Source organism: Triticum urartu, chromosome 3A, assembly GCF_056163025.1.
Source record: "Triticum urartu cultivar PI428250 chromosome 3A, HENAU_Tu73, whole genome shotgun sequence".
Lineage (NCBI taxonomy): Eukaryota > Viridiplantae > Streptophyta > Magnoliopsida > Poales > Poaceae > Triticum > Triticum urartu.
This window is the reverse complement of record NC_141875.1, coordinates 531,806,467-531,825,169: the sequence shown is the minus strand read 5'-3', so window position 1 is coordinate 531,825,169 and position 18,703 is coordinate 531,806,467. Positions and strand designations below refer to the sequence as shown.

General features: G+C 45.0%; 2 protein-coding genes and 1 long non-coding RNA gene across 3 annotated transcripts; 2 read left to right on the top strand and 1 right to left on the bottom strand.

Annotated features, from left to right (window-relative positions):
* Positions 1-552: 552 nt before the first annotated feature.
* LOC125544860 (uncharacterized) lies at positions 553-1,253 on the bottom strand. Its single transcript, XM_048708637.2, has one exon. The coding sequence runs from the start codon at positions 1,172-1,174 to the stop codon at positions 680-682; it is 495 nt and encodes a 164-aa protein (XP_048564594.2). The 5' UTR covers positions 1,175-1,253; the 3' UTR covers positions 553-679.
* An 873-nt stretch (positions 1,254-2,126) lies between these two features.
* LOC125544879 (uncharacterized) lies at positions 2,127-6,879 on the top strand. The gene is made up of 3 exons (XM_048708660.2): positions 2,127-2,735; positions 4,207-4,394; positions 6,014-6,879. The coding sequence occupies exons 1-3, from the start codon at positions 2,144-2,146 to the stop codon at positions 6,485-6,487; spliced, it is 1,254 nt and encodes a 417-aa protein (XP_048564617.2). The 5' UTR covers positions 2,127-2,143; the 3' UTR covers positions 6,488-6,879.
* A 2,468-nt stretch (positions 6,880-9,347) lies between these two features.
* LOC125544881 (uncharacterized) lies at positions 9,348-11,539 on the top strand. The gene is made up of 2 exons (XR_007299781.2): positions 9,348-9,841; positions 11,194-11,539. It is a non-coding gene; the product is annotated as an uncharacterized LOC125544881 (long non-coding RNA).
* The last annotated feature ends 7,164 nt before the right edge of the window (positions 11,540-18,703 follow it).

Sequence of the window (18,703 nt, the reverse complement as noted above, 5' to 3'; positions counted from 1 at the left end):
TGTGCGGGATTCACCGGGGCGTGGCGAGCACGATAGACACGAGCCAAGAAACTCGATCGTGCGTTTGATGGTGGTAGAATTATCTTGGATTCTCACGTAGGTATGCACACATGGAAGGCAGGAAGGGCCATGTGATTGATGGAATCAATCTCAGTCATTCCGTATGGAATGTGTGATTAATGCGAGATCATGGGAGAAGCGAAAACTTTGGTAGGAGAGAAACAAAAATGGAAGGAGGTAAGGAACGGAAGGACAGATTTATGTCTCCTTCCATTGCTACGGACGATTTTTACAGACATGATTTGCAGCAAAAATTAAGGCAGTTTCCATAATCTATTTATTAGGTGCCGAAAATCGGTGGGCGTGGCCGCGTGGGGTTACGAAGGGTGGGGAGGTGCGGATGAAAACAACGACGTAAGAGGGGAAACGGAACCTTACGGTTTTTTTAGGTAGTAGAAGATAGATAGTAGAGATAGAGATAAAGATAGAGATAGAGATAGAGATAGAGAAAAGATAGAGAAATGGTCGTTTGGTGGTTTCGAAATTTCGATGTATTTTTTATAATAAATCTTGTATCCTTTTTAAAAGAAATCTGTCAACAAGAAGTAATCAAGAGGGGGAGAGAACCGGTCGAAATTTCGATGTAAGTTTTATCATGCGCGTGTGTTGTACGCACGCGTCACGGTCGGCTCTCGAATGCCTCGCCCCCCACCTTGATGGCGCCAAAACCACCGCCGCGCGCGGCCAGTCCGCCCACCGCCGCGCCGCGACTCCTCTGCTCTGGACGTTTCAGCGGGCATGCGCCAAACTCGCACGGCGCGTCCTCGTCGATGGTCACCATCGCCGGGCCCTTCCTCCGTGCCGGGACGGCCGCCGGCGCCTGGCTAAGGCGGACCGTCTTCTTCGCTGCCCCTACCTCCGCTGGCTCGGGCGCGACGCGGCGCTGTTTCGACGCGGCACGGACAAGGCCGTCGGAACGATCCGAGCTCGCCCGCAGGTGCATGGACGTGGCCGGCCCGCCGAAGCCGCGACCACCCACGACCGCCCCCGCTGGCATGCGGCGCGCGCATCCGGACATGCAGTTCACGTAGAGGTCACACGCCCTCGACAGCGCGCGTATCGGCGCGCCGAGGCAGAAGAAGCACCCGCTGGCTTTCCCGCCACCCTTCTTCATCCTTGTGTATGCGTACGTGAAACACAAGATCTTGCCTTTGCACTCGATGGCTGGCTGCGTTATGAGAGTGTACAATGGCACCTCCATCACCTCGTGGTATATATATACGCTTCCATTCCGTGGACGTTGCCCGTTCGGTCCGCGTGAACCGCCGCTTGGTGTTGACCTTTTTGCTCTGGCGTTCATATCCGTGGGGTCGGCGGATTTCTGTACCGGGCGGATAAGAGGGAAACGGTCGGAATCGGCGAGTATTTTGATGGATTCGCAGGAATTTGTCCACGGGTTTTGGAGGATATCGGCTGGCCAACTCGCACGCGCTGCGTCTGTTGATCCAGCGAATCATTGCGTATGTGCATATGCATGTTAGCCGTTTTTTGCGTGCGTTCTTGCAATTCGGCTGGTAAATATACAATAAAACTTTTCTACTGTTGCTTGTTTCAGCGCACGTAAGCCATTGGAAGACACCAACCTCTACTGTCTCGATTGTCTGGTAGCTCCTGGTAAACCATGTCTCCTGAGGGAAGCTACCGTCACTGTTCCTTTTATTTTATTTTATATATGTTTTCTGATTGGCCACTTGCCCCTTGATTTTGGCATACAGAGGACCAAAGAGAAAGCAGAAGACACGGACACACCACCACCATTAACATTTACATCATCCTTAAGCAAAGCAATTAGGGACGGCAGCGTTAACATACGGAGATGTGGACTTTGGAGCAGAGCAGAGCAATTATTCATGTTTCTCGGGGTCAACTTTGAAAATTAACCTTTAAAAAAAACGTTGAAAATTAACCAGATCGCCACCGTCGATTTTTCTTCTACTGGACGGATATGCGCACCCGTTTGCGAGCCGAAGCACTGGTCCTCCGACCCGCCAGCCACCAGTCCATATCCCCTACCGCCTACCGCACGTCACTTGACCAGCCAGCCGCCCCACTCCACCCTCCACTGCGGCACGCGCTCCCGGCGATGTCGTGGCTCGCGCGCTCCATTGCGGCCACCCTCTCCTCCGCCCCCGACGACGACGACGAAGACGACCACTCCGAGGCAGCCTCCGGCGACGAAACCCCGGATCACGCCGCCAACGCCGACGCCGAGGAGGACGAGCAGCCGGACACCCCCGGCCGCGGGGTCAAGGGCGACATCTCCGAGCTGACCGAGTCCCTCACCCGACGCTTCTGGGGCGTCGCCTCCTTCCTCGCGCCACCGCCGTCCGCCGGGGCCGAGGCCGCCGAGACGTCGACGGCGGCGGCTGAGGCGGAGGCGGAGGCGGAGGGAGAGCATGGGCCCCAGTCCCCGCGGGTCGCCGGGATCCGGAACGACCTGGCTGAGATCGGGGGCAGGGTGAGGAGCGGCATCTCGATGCTGTCCAACGCCAACGCCGTGGCGGAGATCTCCAAGATCGCCTCGTCCTTCCTGCCTTTCGTGCCGGAGGAAGAGGAGGAGGATGTGGATGCGGTGGGCCTGACGGAGGAAGTGGTGGTGTTCGTCAGGCACATCTCGACCTCTCCCGAGACGTGGCTCGATTTCCCCCTCTTCGTCAACGACCGGCACGCCGATGGTAAGACCCAGTTGCTTCAGACTTTTCTGCTCGAGCTTTATCTGCACTAGACTATTATTTCGGTCTACTATGCACTTGTGTGGTTATGAGATGCAAGTGCAGCAGAAGACTCTGAATTCTGAAACTCAGATTATTAGTGTTGAATCAGGTGTTTTAATCTAGTAGATCTTTGCAGTTTTGCTCAAACTATGTTTATGCTGCCTATGCTGTGGTTAATAGAATGGTGTATTTGCTAAGTGTGGAGACATGAGGGTGTAGCTTCAGGCCAAATCAATCACATCATGTTCAAACTGACTGTTTCTCCACATTTTTTAAGGGTTACCAAGGAATTGCATTGAATTAATTAATATGTTAGCACTCCATCTGATTACATTTGCTGATATCCAGTTCGACAGAGTGGGTGCCTGAAATGAGTTACTGTGTCTAGTCTCATTAGGGCTTTAATCGAGTTTGTTTGTTTAATTGAAGCGATATTTAGTAGGAAGTAATTTAGTGAGGAAGTTTTGGAGTATAGATTGCGGATTTTAATAATGAGAGAGAATGATAGTCCATGTTAGTCAGTGTGTTCCAGCTCTCAGTATGCACCTTCTCATAAATGCTCATGATGAAAATTTTGTCGTTTGCCATGTATTCTTAGTATCGAATTGTTACGAAGCTGCAATTTCTGCAAAAACATCAGGATTAACTATGCCATTTACTGATCTACAAGACCTCCCAAAGCTAGAGATGCATTAGAAAACACCAAAACACTGACAAAGCTAGATGCAGACTCAAAGCACATATACCAGCACCGTAACTTAACCTGATGATTCACGTAAACGACATCAAATAAGGTTGTTATAAAAAATTGCTTGCTTGTAACATTAAATTTTTACTTATTAAGACATACAAATGAAGTCCCTACAAATAAATGAGTTGTGTCAATTGCCCACGCACCTTTGATCAATAACTCAAAGAAGCACTTGACCTTGACTGCTTTCTATACTTACTGGAAGTTAAGCTTGTTTTCAAGGAATCAAGGTTCCTGATGATATCAGTACATGTACACAGTATAATTGAACCAAGTACATTTATCCAGCAATTTTTTTTTAGATTTTAGCTTTTGTACATAGACTTATTGCCAATCTTCCTGTTGTTTACGGCGTAATCATAATTTTCCCTACCTACCAAACTTGCGGACCATGGAACTATCATTGACTACTGTACTTCTTTGCACTAACTTAGCGTAGTAATCAGTCACAAATGTGTTTTTAGAATGATCATGAATACTCCCTCCGTTCCAAAATAGATGACTCAACTTTATACTAAGGGAGTACTTATTACTATTTGCTTAACATCATGCTCTCCTTCTCTTCATTATGTGGGAGTAGCCATTCATGCATCTTGTTCCATCATGTCAGTTGTATGTTACATATCACGCCTGACTGTTGCTCAATTCCTTCGCTTATATCTGCTATGCTTTTGTGTTCAGATTTTGAACTGTCAGATACACAATATGAACATGCATTGGCTATAGAGCGTATAGTACCAAGCTTATCATATCTCAGAACCGAACTTTGTTCGACCAATATGAGTGAAGCATGCTTTTGGAAGATCTATTTTGTGCTTCTTCACTCAAAGCTCAACAAGGAAGATGCTGAACTTCTTTCAACGACACAAGTACACTCCCTTCTCTCTGTCTTATTATTTCTGTTGTGTTTTCCAAACATTCTTAGTTACCATAGATTATCATGCCATCTTGTTGCAATGCATGCAATCCTACAAATAACTTTGTAAACAGAAACATGTGCCCATGCATTTGCCTGTGTTTACCTGTTTCCAAATGTGGCCTCTCATTTCCATATTCACCTGTTAAGAGTCACTTTTGGAGTTGTAGCTGTATTGATGACGATTTTTTATCAGGAATTCATCTTTTGATCCCTTCTATATCTGCAATACGTCATATTGCATGTTCACAAGAAAGAAGACATCAATCTGCATTCTCATTAAGCTTGAGATAGTGAAATTCCCCGATACTTTATTCTATGCAACTGTATGGAATTGGATCTGGATTGTTCATCCATAGTTGAATATGGGATTGAATCCATGATCTCATAATATTGCGAGACTTGTCTTAAACGTCTAAGCTGGGAAATCAGGTCGATTTATCTGAGTACTGTAAACGGGCTTCAGAATATCTAGAACTTGATAGTGGCCCTTGTTGACTTTCAAAAAAAAAATAGTGGCCCTTGTTGGCTTTATGAACAAGGATTGAGTGTTTACATCCATTTCCAGCCAAATATCAATTATGATAAATCCACCATGTGCCATCATCATTGGTACAGTCTTGCTTAAGTTTTATGTTAGCTCTGAATGCTAAGTTGAGGATATTGTTAACTTTAAGGTCGCAAGCATAACAAAGCCCAGAAGTGGTATCTAATTATATACTCCCTCTGTCCAAAAAAGCTTGTCCCTCAAATGCATGTATCTAGCACCAAGTTAGTGCTAGATACGTCCATTTGAGGAACAAGCTTGGGACAAGCTTTTTCGGACGGAGGGAGTATAATTCTTTTTAGAGATTCTAATATGGACTACATACAGAGCAAAATGAGTGAATCTACACTCTAAACTACGTCTATATACATCCGTATGTAGTCCATATTAAAATCTCTAAAAAGACTTATATTTAGGAACAGAGGGAGTATGATCTCTCTTAAATCTTTATGCATATCCAAGCTCCATATTGTATTCTCATTGCAGATACGCTAAGTCACTCGTCATGTTAAATCTATCAGCTCATCAAGTTGAATATACTCAGCGTTGTTAATTTTTTCAATATTCTTGTGGTGGAAACAATTAGGATTGCTTAAAACTAAGATCTTCCAAATGGAAATATCAGTGTAAAATATAGGGTACTCCCTAGTCCCTACAGCAAACCTGAACAGCAGGAGGATATGTTAATGGGCCATTAGAATTTGGATTGTGAACTAAGATTATGTTATTTTGTCTAGTATGCATATGATTCATGGACAATTGTACCGTCAATATAGTTACAGAATGGTGACCATCATGCATGTGGAATGTTGTGGATCATATTATGATGTCATCGGTAGCATATATACTATCCTGTTGTCAAGATAACATATCAACATATGCATACTAATATATCACCCTTGGAAACTAACATTGACAACACCAGTGAGAATTGAGAAATGTCAGACTTCGTAGTAATGTTGGAAAGGGTTCTCGCGATGATCTTTTGCTAAATTTGACCTTATTGAGATATTTCTTTCATGCAGATCCTGGAAGCAAGAGAAGAGTTATTGCAAAGCTCCCCAAGGATGAAAAATGTAGCGTCTGAGGGTCCTGGGGGCCCATCAGAAAGCAGCAATGTTCTATCTACCCAAGCTGAAGATAGAGAGTTGTCACCCTCAAGCATCCAAGACAAGAGTGGAATGGCTGAAGCAACATCTTTCCAAGAACCAACTCCTGATTCTCTGCCAGGGGCTGAGGCTGACAAGCATCCCATTTCAACCAGCGAGCCGGAAATTATTGACAAGTCTGTAATTGAAGAAGAGCTGGTGGTGAAAACTGAAATCAAGAATCAGGGTGACAAACCCAACCTGTACACCCCGGAGGACGACGACGACAAAGAAGTGGAGGATTGGCTAGAGGACATGGACCATGCCGACAACAAAACAGGCAATATCACCTCGGTTGGGCAGGACGAAGACGTGTCATTCAGCGACCTGGAGGATGACGATGATGATTAAGGGTTGCCTGGTGGTAAATACCAAGCCCAGTGCCTGATACATATGCTCTGCGGCTTCAAGACATACGGTCGCTGTTAAACGAAGGATCGTGTCTCAGTAGCTACTACAAAGCGAACAACGCGGAAGCAGAATCACGACAAGTTGATAAGCGTGTGTCTCCGGGGTTTTGCTTTCTTGATTCGAGTTGAACGTTTACTTGTGTGCCGTCATGGTCTGTACATAGAAACAGTAGCCGCACGTCACTTGTAAGCTGTGTTGATGCAAGATTCTGAATGTAGATGCTAAAAACATGTTCATTTTTCTAGTGAACGCAAAATACGATACGGACTAAAGCTGTCAGATATCGTGTAACTGGTCAAGTTCAAGTAAACTCGTTTTGTTTCCGTATTCTACTTTCTTTGAGTTTGAGGAGCAGGCTGCTTTTTACTCTCCAGACAGAGTCTCAAATCTGAGTTGTTCGTCGAAAGCAAACTCGAAGTAGCAATATCTCCAGCACAATGCATGTCCTGTTGCTCGCATTCTTGTGTTTAGAGTTTGTCTAGTCCCTGATAGCCCGTGGTCTAAGAGTAACTCCAACCGGCTGACTCAAACTGTGCGCGTGTGTCCGTTTGGGTGTCGAAACGAATCAAAGTGTCGGCTCAACGCGTCCGTTCAGTGCCCATGTGGACGCATTTCTGACCCAAATTTGCATCCGATTTACGTCCATACTAAGAGCAACTTCAACCGGCCGACCCAAACTGTGCGCGCCTGTCCGTTTGGGTGTCAACATGGAGGTCTAGGGTTTACAGGGTAACTGGATGCGATCTTGGCTGCTGCCGCCCTTGCCTTGGGAAACATGTCTAGGTTAGGTTGGTTCCTCCCCTTGCTGGGCCCTGGTCGCCGGCCCATGCCTTCACTTGGTTGGGCTTGGTTAGCCACCCCAGCGTCATGGCCAGGGAGAACGATCTCAAGTTATCCTCGTGGTCAACATCTGTTTTCTTTGTACTGCAATATTATGTTCATCGTATATTTAAAAGATGTTCAATGTGTATTTTGGAGGGAAAACATACATAATATTATGTTTATGTATAATATAAGAAAATATATTCATCATGTATTTAGAATAAATATTCATGTCATATTCAAAAACATGATCACTATGTTTTTGAAAACATCAATGTGCACATATAACATATTTATATAAATGAAAAAGTAGGGAAAACAATGAAGATGGAAAATTAATAAAAGGAGAGAAAATAGATAAAAATGAAAAACCGTAAGAACAAAAAACAAATAAAACCGAGCTGACGGACTTCTTCAAGGGCCAGAGTGTCGCCTTCGACGCCCAAGGGCACAACCCATATAGCGGCGTCTCTGACGGCCGCATCCTTCAGGTGGAACGGGGACAAGATAGGCTGAACCACTTAGGCTGGTCATAATGGGCAAGAATATAGTCTAGTAACTTACACACTTCCCTAGACTATGTTACTACCTTCACAGTGGGTAGGAACATCTATATAGTGTCATGCAACAATGTATTTATTAGGTTATATACTCATTGTTTCTTGGAGTGTGTGATATTCCGGTAACTTAGCTAGTTACCACAAACACCTCTCTCTTCATTAAATATGTGACACATAAGCAAAATTGTATTGGAGTGTGTGATGTTACTCCTAAGTTCCTCCCCATTGTGACCAGCCTTACGCATACAACCCTGTCTACGATGAAGACATGTGCAGGGCTTTGATATTCCGCCTGGCAACTTTCACATAGAGTCAGTGTGGCCGGCCACTCGGTTTGCAGTTTCATCACAAGTCTGGGGATCTATACGTGGCCGACGCCTACAGGGGACTCATGTGGGTTGGTCCTGGTGGTCGGGAAGCCACAATATTGGTTAATGCGGTCGATGATTTACCTCTCCGCTTCACCAACGGGGTTGAGGTCGACCAGGTCACCGGTCAAGTCTACTTCACTGACAGTTCTATGAACTATGACAGGACGCATCATGAGATGGTCACAAGATCAGGGGATTCAACAAGGCGTCTCATGAGGTACGACCCACATACCGGTGATGTTGCGGTGCTCCAAACACGCCTGGCGTATGCAAACAGGGTCGCTATCAGCACCGACCGTACGCATCTCATTGTTGCATCTACGGGGCCGTGCAAGCTACTAAGGCACTGGATCAAAGGGGCCAAGGCGGAGGCGGGGATGTCCGAGCCATTTGTCGATCTCCCCGGCTACCCCGATAACGTAAGGCCTGGCAAAATAGGAGGTTACTGGGTGGTGTTACATGGCGAGAAGAATGAATTGCCCTGTCATCCCAATAGTCATCTGCTCGCTGTGAGGAGGCAAATTTTCGTGTTTTGACCCTTTTCTGAAACCTATTCAAGATTTGACACTAGTTTGAAAAAAATTCGAGATCTGACCCTTTTGCTACCGCCAGAGTCCATGGCGGTAGGGTCTAACAGCGAGCGTAGGCTGTTATACCCTACCGCCATGGTCCTTGGCGGTAGCAAAAGGGTCAGATCTCGATATTTTTTCAAACTAGGGTCAAATCTTGAATAGGTTTCAGAAAAGGGTCAAAACACGAAATTTAGCCCTGTGAGGATCGGAGCTGACGGCAAGATACTCGAAGAGATGAGGGGGCCCAAGCGCGTCAAACCGGCAGAAATCATGAAAAGAGACAACGGGAAACTTTACACAGGCTCTAATGACTTGTCGTACGTCGGCGTAGTTACACGCAAGTGGGGAGGCTGGAATTTTTTGTGTTTCGCAAATAAATAGAATTTCTTTATGCACATAGATTTTATAAGAGTTTTTTGTTGTTGTAATGGTTATCGATCGGTGAGTGCAGGGGGCAACTACTATAGAATCTGAGCCTACTGTGAAAGAATAGAAAAAATGAGTTTGGACCATTGGATGGCATATTGATGGCTCAGATTCGGGTGGAGCAATCTCTGACTACAAGTTTGCAAATAGGTCCCTGCCTGAGAGTTAATTTGCTCCCGTCGTCCTAATCATTCAGACCCAAACCCGATTCCCCGATGCACCGACACACGCACGATCTAAAATTCCTCCTCCTGCGGCGGCGGCGGCGGCCCAGATCCCTCAACCAAGAGCTGGGCGAGTACGACCAATGGAGGCGTGTTCCAGTGGGGAAGCACCTCAGAGCTGATCAGATCGGAGAGGAGCAGATCGGATGACTCCTGGCCGTTGTGTCGCCGCCCACCCGGTTATGCAGAGCAGATCCGAGCTCGCCGGCTACTAAGCTCCGCCCTACTTTGTGCTCGTCACTGGTCACTGCCTCCCCATCCGAGGTTCCAGGAGCGGTGGGTTCGTCGCTTCCTCCTTCACCTCGTCGGCTGCAAGCAGGTGATGCCATCTCCAGTTCTGTTTTCCTGTACTTTTCCATGTCACTGCTCATATGGGAAGATGCCATTTTATAACTTCAATTTGATGATGTATTGCTACTGTTCTTAGTGGTTTGGTAGTCTTTTGAAAGTTCTGTTTCATCGGTAATTACTTAGATAACCAAGTTGGAAGGTTGCAGATGGGTAGATAAATCCTCGATTTTAGGACAACTCAATAAAAAATATAATTACTACCTGCGGTTGCTAAGTTTGTTGTCGCAATATGCAGCCATTGGTTGAAAACTTGATGGGACAGTAAGCTCATTTTTATTGTGAAGATGAAGATAGATTTTACCAGTTCATATAATAGATGGATTGTATTAAAATTTTCCAGTTCTAGGCACACCCTTCCGTCTCTAAATTTGATTTTTTATAAATGCAATCTTGTGGTGATATGGCTAGAATCAAGAGGAACACATAAGCTTAACATTTGCATGCTTCGGTAGCAAACTTTTCAAGAGAATAGTCAGTGTACTTAAACTCACAAATGCAAAGTATGCGCTCCTGTAAATAGGCGACAGCGACACCACTGTAACCTTTGTTGTACTTTGCGAGAAAAAGTTAGATGTATGGAACATCATGTACAATCACATCAATGCTTCCATTAGAAAACTAATCTTGTAGACCCTTTTCATAGAAACCTTGGTGGAACCCTACATATTGTCCATTCTTCTGGAGTTCATGAACACCAGGCACTGATGGGTGAAATTTGCTGGCAGTAATCATTGATGCAAAGCTTGTTGTATAACTTGCTGGACGTACCAGAAGAACAACCTTCCATATACGTTGAACAATTCTAGCTAGAAAGTGTTCCAGTTCCTCTGTAGAAATTAAAATCAAGACTTTAGTAAGACAATAAAGAAATTTCAATGCTGGAATACTGCAATGCGCACCATTTCAGGACTTGCTAGTAAGCATCTGTAATTGCAATTTCTTTAGGTGATAAATGCAAGTCATACCATCAGTTTTTAACCAATTTAAATAATGACAGTGCTGGATGCCAAGATAGATTTTCTCTGTACTGAAGTGCAATTAAAAGAAAAGGCGCATATATCTTGTAGCTTTACTTCTATTTCGTTTGTTCTTTCTCCTAGGGAAAGTAATATGGCTCGTGCCCTTGTTCTAATGCGGAAGGTACCCTAATTTCTGATTTCATTCATGCCATACTATCGGACGATGTAAGTTTATTCTCTAATCGATAATGTTGCCATGAAGGCTTTAGGCGCATTGCTTATTTTCTTAGCAGATACACTGAGATTAGTTCATTTCCTCCCTCTGATTTGTCATGCTGTGTTTGTGTTGTGTACCATGAAGATAGCAATGCAGTTCATTAGCAGATACAAACTGGGATTAGCAGCACAAGAAGCTCAATGAGCAAGAAGCATTCGGCGAGCATGAAGCACAAGATGCAAAGACTGTAGCTTTTATGTGATGTACCACCAAGATAGTAATGCAGCTTTTAATGGCCGTACTTGTTGGGTTGTGATTATTTTAGTCTACTTAGTCTTGCCCGTGTTGTAACAAAAGTAATCCTCTCATGCTATGTAGCATTTGATATGTATGTATCTCTTCTGTTTGTGTCTTATATGGGATCGTCAGGTTTGAAATGTATGCTTAGGTATGCTTGAAGTGGGTGGTTAAATTTGTCATGTACTTTCTAGTCACCAATATGTCTGGATTTCTTGCATATTTACTGATGTAGCAGAAGCTACTAATTAAATCAAATCTACAAGAAGTTTCATGCCGTACATATGTGCAATTTTTTTAAAACCTAAGAGACGGATACCTGTACAGTTTTGTACAATGTCTTATTTATGACAGGCATAATTATTGATATCTGAGGGTGGTTATTGCAAAAGTCATCCTGTATATGTACCTAATAGTAGGGGGTTTTCTTAAAATGTGCATTGAGAACCCTCTGCCTCCATCTGTACCAATCATGCTGCATCCGATGGTCCAGATTTCTTTTTCTATTTTTTCACAGCAAGCTCAGATTCTATAGTAGTTGACCCCCATTTTTCATATGACAAACTGTTCATCAATATGATGCATGCTTTGACGATGATTTTTCGTGTTGAGTGTGTTTTGAACCACAGAGAACATTTTATGTAGCCAAAACTGTATATGAGAGCATTTTATGTGCAGCAATCATCAGAATAACTAGTACTAGTCGGTCCGTCCGTTCAGACTTGTGGAAAGGTGGCAGAATTTTCCGTCGACTGCCACGTTGAGCTGTGTCCCGTATTCCATAAGGCAATAACTCGGATAGAAATAAAAAGATCGGTACGTGCGTCGATCACTTCTTCTTGGCGAGCAACACGTCGGAGTTCGGAGCGGGCGCAGCACGAACGTCACCTTGGTCGCCATCGCCAGCTTGCACTGCGGGCACGGCTTGGCCTCCATGGTGGCCGTGGCGTAGTACCGGGCGCAGCTGCACATCTTGACAGCGGGGTACAGTACAGGGTCGTCTATGACTTCATCATGGTCTTCAACTCATAGAAGGTGAGCACCCCATCTCCGTTGAGCACTTCAATCATGGTCTTCAACCTACGCAGTACTCGCCGACGTCCCGCCGGCTCAGCGTGTTGGAATTTTGCTAGTAGGCCTTTGGCCCAAAGCCCAATTAAAATTCTAAAATTCTCTTGGCCCATTCATGCACACATGTGAGTGGAGTAAATGAGGCTAAAGTTTAGTCCCACCTCGGAAGTTGAGAGAGAGTTGCACCTCTTTATAAGGTGAGCTCTTCTACCACTTGTATGAGCACGAGAAGAGGAGATCTACACGCGCGCTCCTCCTCCTCGCTCGCCGCGCCGCGCCGCGCCGCGGGTTGCGCGATTGAGCCGAGGACAGAGCTATGCACGTTGTCTATATAACCGTTTCCGATTCTTCCCCGACCTCGGCGACAACGTCAACGCCGGCGGTGCTGCACCCGCTGCACCGTATGTGATTCTATCCCGGCGGCGCTGCACCCGCTGCACCATATGTGATTCTATCCTTCCTGTTCGAGATCGTGGTAGAATTCATACTTCTAGTACGTGCCCTAGACGTGATATGTTCATCTGCTATGCTAGTTCGCATGATTAGTTTAATCTCTGCTGCTGTGGTCATGATTTATCTTCTGTTTATTCGGATTAAATCTCATAGTAATTTGCTCATATTTCTAACAATCCAAAAACCTGATTATAGGCAAATTACTCCGAGTGGTTTTGCTGCGCATCTGAAGCCGCCTGCCTTTAAGGGGGCGCAATATAAGAGGTGGCGCACGAGAGCAGTCTACTGGTTTCAGACCATGGGCTGCTATGATGCCACCAAGGGCAAGCCTGAGGGCGATCTTAATCCAGCACAGCTGGAAGCTTTTGAGAAGATCGATACCCTCTTTAAAGGCGCTCTTCTGAGTGTTCTTGATGACTCCATTGTGGATTCGTATATGTCGTTTGACAACGGCAAAGACATGTGGGCTGCGCTCGAGGCCAAGTTTGGTGCCTCGGACGCCGGCAGCGAGTTGTACGTCATGGAGCAATTCTATGACTACAAGATGACTGATGAGCGCCCTGTTGTACAGCAGGCTCATGAGATACAGTCGCTCGCAAAAGAACTTGAGTACTTCAAGTGTGTGTTGCCGGACAAATTTGTTGCCGGAGGCATCATTGACAAGCTTCCACCTTCGTGGAACAATTTTGCTACTTCCCTGAAACACAAGAGACAGGAGTTTTCCGTTGCGGATCTCATTGATACTCTTGATGTTGAAGAGAAGGCGAGAGCAAAGGACACACGTGCTCGAGTTGCTGAGGGAGGTTCTAGTGCCCACATGGTACAGAAGAAGAACTCCCAGCCCAACAAGTTCAAAAACAATAAGAACAAAACTCAGGGCAAAGGCAAGTTTGATACAAAGAACAAGCCATCACATTATACCAACTTCAAGAAGAAATCTCATAAGAAGGGGAAGGGACTTTGCCATGTCTGCGGTGATCCTAATCACCGGGCTCCGAAGTGTCCTAACCGCTTTGAGGAGCGCGAACATGAGAAGAGCGGCAAGTCCGCTAATGTTGTCATCGGTGATACTGATATGAAGGAATCAGGGTACGGTATTTTTCCTACCATCCTTTCAGTATTTCAATCCCCTGATTGGTTAATTGACATCGGTGCCAATGTACATGTTTGTGCTGACGCCTCCATGTTTTCTTCTTACCAGGCAACAGGGACTTCACCCGTGCTGATGGGGAACGGGTCACATGCCATCGTTCGAGGTGTTGGTATGGTCGATCTGAAGTTTACTTCGGGGAAGACTGTGTGTCTGAAGAATGTTCATCATGTGCCGTCCATCAATAAAAATCTCGTTAGCGGTTCCCGTTTATGTCGAGATGGTTTTAAGTTGGTTTTCGAATCCAATAAAGTTGTAATTTCTAAGTGTGGACAATTTGTTGGAAAAGGCTATGAGTGCGGAGGCTTGTTCCGCCTATCTTTGTCAGATATTTGCACTAAAATTATTAATAATGTTTGCCACAATAATGAGTCTGATATTTGGCATTCACGACTCTGTCATATTAACTTTGGTTGCATGACGCGGTTAGCCAATATGAATTTAATTCCGAAAATCTCTACTGTCAAAGGCTCCAAGTGCCAAGTATGTGTGCAAGCTAAGCAACCTCGCAAGTCCCATAAGACTGCAGAGGCAAGAGACTTGGCGCCACTAGAGCTTATACATTCTGATCTTTGTGAGATGAATGGCGTGTTGACAAAAGGCGGAAAGAGATACTTCATGACGTTGATTGATGAATCCACTAGATATTGTTATGTGTATCTTCTGAAATCAAAAGATGAGGCTTTGACTTTCTTTAAAAACTATAAAGCTGAGGTAGAGAACCAACTTGATCGAAAAATTAAACGGCTTAGGTCCGATCGTGGTGGAGAGTATTTTTCCAATGAATTTGATCTGTTTTGTGCGGAACATGGTATAATCCATGAGAGGACGCCTCCCTACTCACCCCAGTCAAATGGGGTAGCCGAAAGAAAGAACCGAACTCTAACTGATATGGTTAACACCATGTTAGACACTTCGGGTTTATCCAAGGAATGGTGGGGGGAGGCGCTAATGACTGCGTGTCATGTCCTAAACCGAGTTCCCACAAAGCATAAGACCATGACTCCATTTGAGGAATGGGAAAGGAAAAGGTTGAAACTCTCTTACCTACGTACTTGGGGTTGTTTGGCGAAAGTCAATATACCAATTCCCAAGAAGTGCAAGCTTCGACCAAAAACCGTGAATTGTGTTCTTCTGGGCTATGCTTTTCATAGCATCGGCTATAGATTTTTGATAATAAAATCTGAGGTATCCGACATGCATGTTGGTACGATTATGGAATCAAATGATGCAACTTTCTTTGAGGACATATTTCCTATGAAGGATATGTCGAGTTCATCAAATCAGGAGATACCTACTCCATCTAGTGAGGAATTCACTGTAATTCCTGAACCCACCATTGCGATGGAACACGTTGAGAATCCTGTTGAGGGTAACAATGGAACTCCTATGAGGAGTAAGAGACAGAGGACTGCAAAGTCTTTTGGTGATGATTTCATTATGTACCTCGTGGATGACACACCCAGGACTATTTCAGAAGCCTATGCATCTCCTGATGCTGACTACTGGAAGGAAGCTGTACGTAGCGAGATGGATTCCATCTTAGCTAACGGTACCTGGGAGATCACTGACCGTCCTTATGGGTGCAAACCTGTAGGATATAAGTGGGTGTTCAAGAAGAAGCTTAGACCTGATGGTACGATTGAAAAGTACAAGGCACGGCTTGTGGCCAAGGGTTATACCCAGAAAGAAGGTGAAGACTTCTTTGATACTTACTCACCCGTGGCTAGACTGACCACAATTCGGGTGCTACTATCACTGGCTGTCTCACATGGTCTTCTCGTTCATCAAATGGACGTTAAGACGGCTTTCCTCAATGGAGAGTTGAAGGAGGAAATTTATTGTTGGGTTTCGTAGTAATTTCAAAAAATTTCCTACGCACACGCAAGATCATGTGATGCATAGCAACGAGAGGGGAGAGTGTTGTCTACGTACCCACGCAGACCGACTACGGAAGCGTTGACACAACGTAGAGGAAGTAGTCGTACGTCTTCACGATCCAACCGATCAAGCACCGAAACTACGGCACCTCCGAGTTCGAGCACACGTTCAGCTCGGTGACGATCCCCGAACTCCGATCCAGCAAAGTGTCGGGGAAGAGTTCCGTCAGCACGACGGCGTGGTGACGATCTTGATGTACTACAACAGCAGGGCTTCGCCTAAACTCCGCTACAGTATTATCGAGGACTATGGTGGCTAGGGCGCCGCACACGGCTAAGGAATAGATCACGTGGATCAACTTGTGTGTTCTAGGGTGCCTCTGCCTCAGTATATAAAGGACTAGAGGGGGGAGGCTGGCTGGCCAAGGTGTGGCGCGCCAGGAGAGTCCTACTCCCTTTGGGAGTAGGATTCCCCCCAATCCTAGTTGGAATAGGATTCGCGGAGGGGGAAAAGAGAGAGAGGGGGCCGGCCACCTCTCCTAGTCCTAATAGGACTAGGGGAAAGGGGAGGCGCGCAGCCCATGTAGGGCTGCCTCTTTTCTTTTCCACTAAGGCCCATCATGGCCCATTTAGCTCCCGGGGGGTTCTGGTAACCTTCCCGGTACTCCGGTAAAATCCCGATTTCACCCGGAACACTTCCGATATCCAAACATAGGCTTCCAATATATCAATCTTTACGTCTCGACCATTTCGAGACTCCTCGTCATGTCCGTGATCACATACGGGACTCCAAACAACCTTCGGTACGTCAAAATGCATAAACTCATAATATAACTGTCATCGTAACCTTAAGCGTGCGGACCCTACGGGTTCGAGAACAATGTAGACATGACCGAGACACGTCTCCGGTCAATAACCAATAGCGGGACCTGGATGCCCATATTGGCTCCTACATATTCTACGAAGATCTTTATCGGTCAGACCGCATAACAACATACGTTGTTCCCTTTGTCATCGGTATGTTACTTGCCCGAGATTCGATCGTCGGTATCCAATACCTAGTTCAATCTCGTTACCGGCAAGTCTCTTTACTCGTTCTGTAATACATCATCCCGCAACTAACTCATTAGTTGCAATGCTTGCAAGGCTTATGTGATGTGCATTACCGAGAGGGCCCAGAGATACCTCTCCGACAATCGGAGTGACAAAACCTAATCTCAAAATACGCCAACCCAACATGTACCTTTGGAGACACCTGTAGTACTCCTTTATAATCACCCAGTTACGTTGTGACGTTTGGTAGTACCCAAAGTGTTCCTCCGGTAAACGGGAGTTGCATAATCTCATAGTTATAGGAACATGTGTAAGTCATGAAGAAAGCAATAGCAACATACTAAACGATCGAGTGCTAAGCTAATGGAATGGGTCATGTCAATCAGATCATTCTCTTAATGATGTGATCCCGTTAATCAAATAACAACTCATTGTTCATGGTTAGGAAACATAACCATCTTTGATTAACGAGCTAGTCAAGTAGAGGCATACTAGTGACACTTTGTTTGTCTATGTATTCACACATGTATTATGTTTCCGGTTAATACAATTCTAGCATGAATAATAAACATTTATCATGATTATAAGGAAATAAATAATAACTTTATTATTGCCTCTAGGGCATATTTCCTTCAGTCTCCCACTTGCACTAGAGTCAATAATCTAGATTACACCGTAATGATTCTAACACCCATGGAGCCTTGGTGCTGATCATGTTTTGCTCGTGGTAGAGGCTTAGTCAACGGGTCTGCAACATTCAGATCCGTATTTATCTTGCAAATCTCTATGTCTCCCACCTGGACTAGATCCCGGATGGAATTGAAGCGTCTCTTGATGTGCTTGGTTCTCTTGTGAAATCTGGATTCTTTTGCCAAGGCAATTGCACCAGTATTGTCACAAAAGATTTTCATTGGACCCGATGCACTAGGTATGACACCTAGATCGGATATGAACTCCTTCATCCAGACTCCTTCGTTCGCTACTTCCGAAGCAGCTATGTACTCCGCTTCACATGTAGATCCTGCTACGACGCTTTGTTTAGAACTGCACCAACTGACAGCTCCACCGTTTAATGTAAACACGTATCCGGTTTGCGATTTAGAATCGTCCGGATCAGTGTCAAAGCTTGCATCAACGTAACCATTTACGATGAGCTCTTTGTCACCTCCATATACGAGAAACATATCCTTAGTCCTTTTCAGGTATTTTAGGATGTTCTTGACCGCTGTCCAGTGATCCACTCCTGGATTACTTTGGTACCTCCCTGCTAGACTTATAGCAAGGCACACATCAGGTCTGGTACACAACATTGCATACATGATAGATCCTATCGCTGATGCATAGGGAACATCTTTCATATTCTCTCTATCTTCTGCAGTGGTCGGGCATTGAGTCTTACTCAATTTCACACCTTGTAACACAGTCAAGAATCCTTTCTTTGCTTGATCCATTTTGAACTTCTTCAAAATTTTGTCAAGGTATGTTGTTTGTGAAAGTCCAATTAAGCGTTTTGATCTATCTCTATAGATCTTTATGCCTAATATGTAAGCAGCTTCACCGAGGTCTTTCATTGAAAAACTCTTATTCAAGTATCCCTTTATGCTATCCAGAAATTCTATATCATTTCCAATTAGTAATATGTCATCCACATATAATATCAGAAATGCTATAGAGCTCCCACTCACTTTCTTGTAAATACAGACTTCTCCGAAAGTCTGTATAAAACCAAATGCTTTGATCACACTATCAA

Coding starts and splice junctions, on each gene's coding strand:
- LOC125544860 (XM_048708637.2), bottom strand. CDS start 1,174: ATGAAGAAGGGTGGCGGGAAAGCCAGCGGGTGCTTCTTCTGCCTCGGC.
- LOC125544879 (XM_048708660.2), top strand. CDS start 2,144: ATGTCGTGGCTCGCGCGCTCCATTGCGGCCACCCTCTCCTCCGCCCCC. Junction 2,736..4,206: donor CAACGACCGGCACGCCGATG/GTAAGACCCAGT, acceptor TTTTGTGTTCAG/ATTTTGAACTGTCAGATACA. Junction 4,395..6,013: donor AACTTCTTTCAACGACACAA/GTACACTCCCTT, acceptor TCTTTCATGCAG/ATCCTGGAAGCAAGAGAAGA.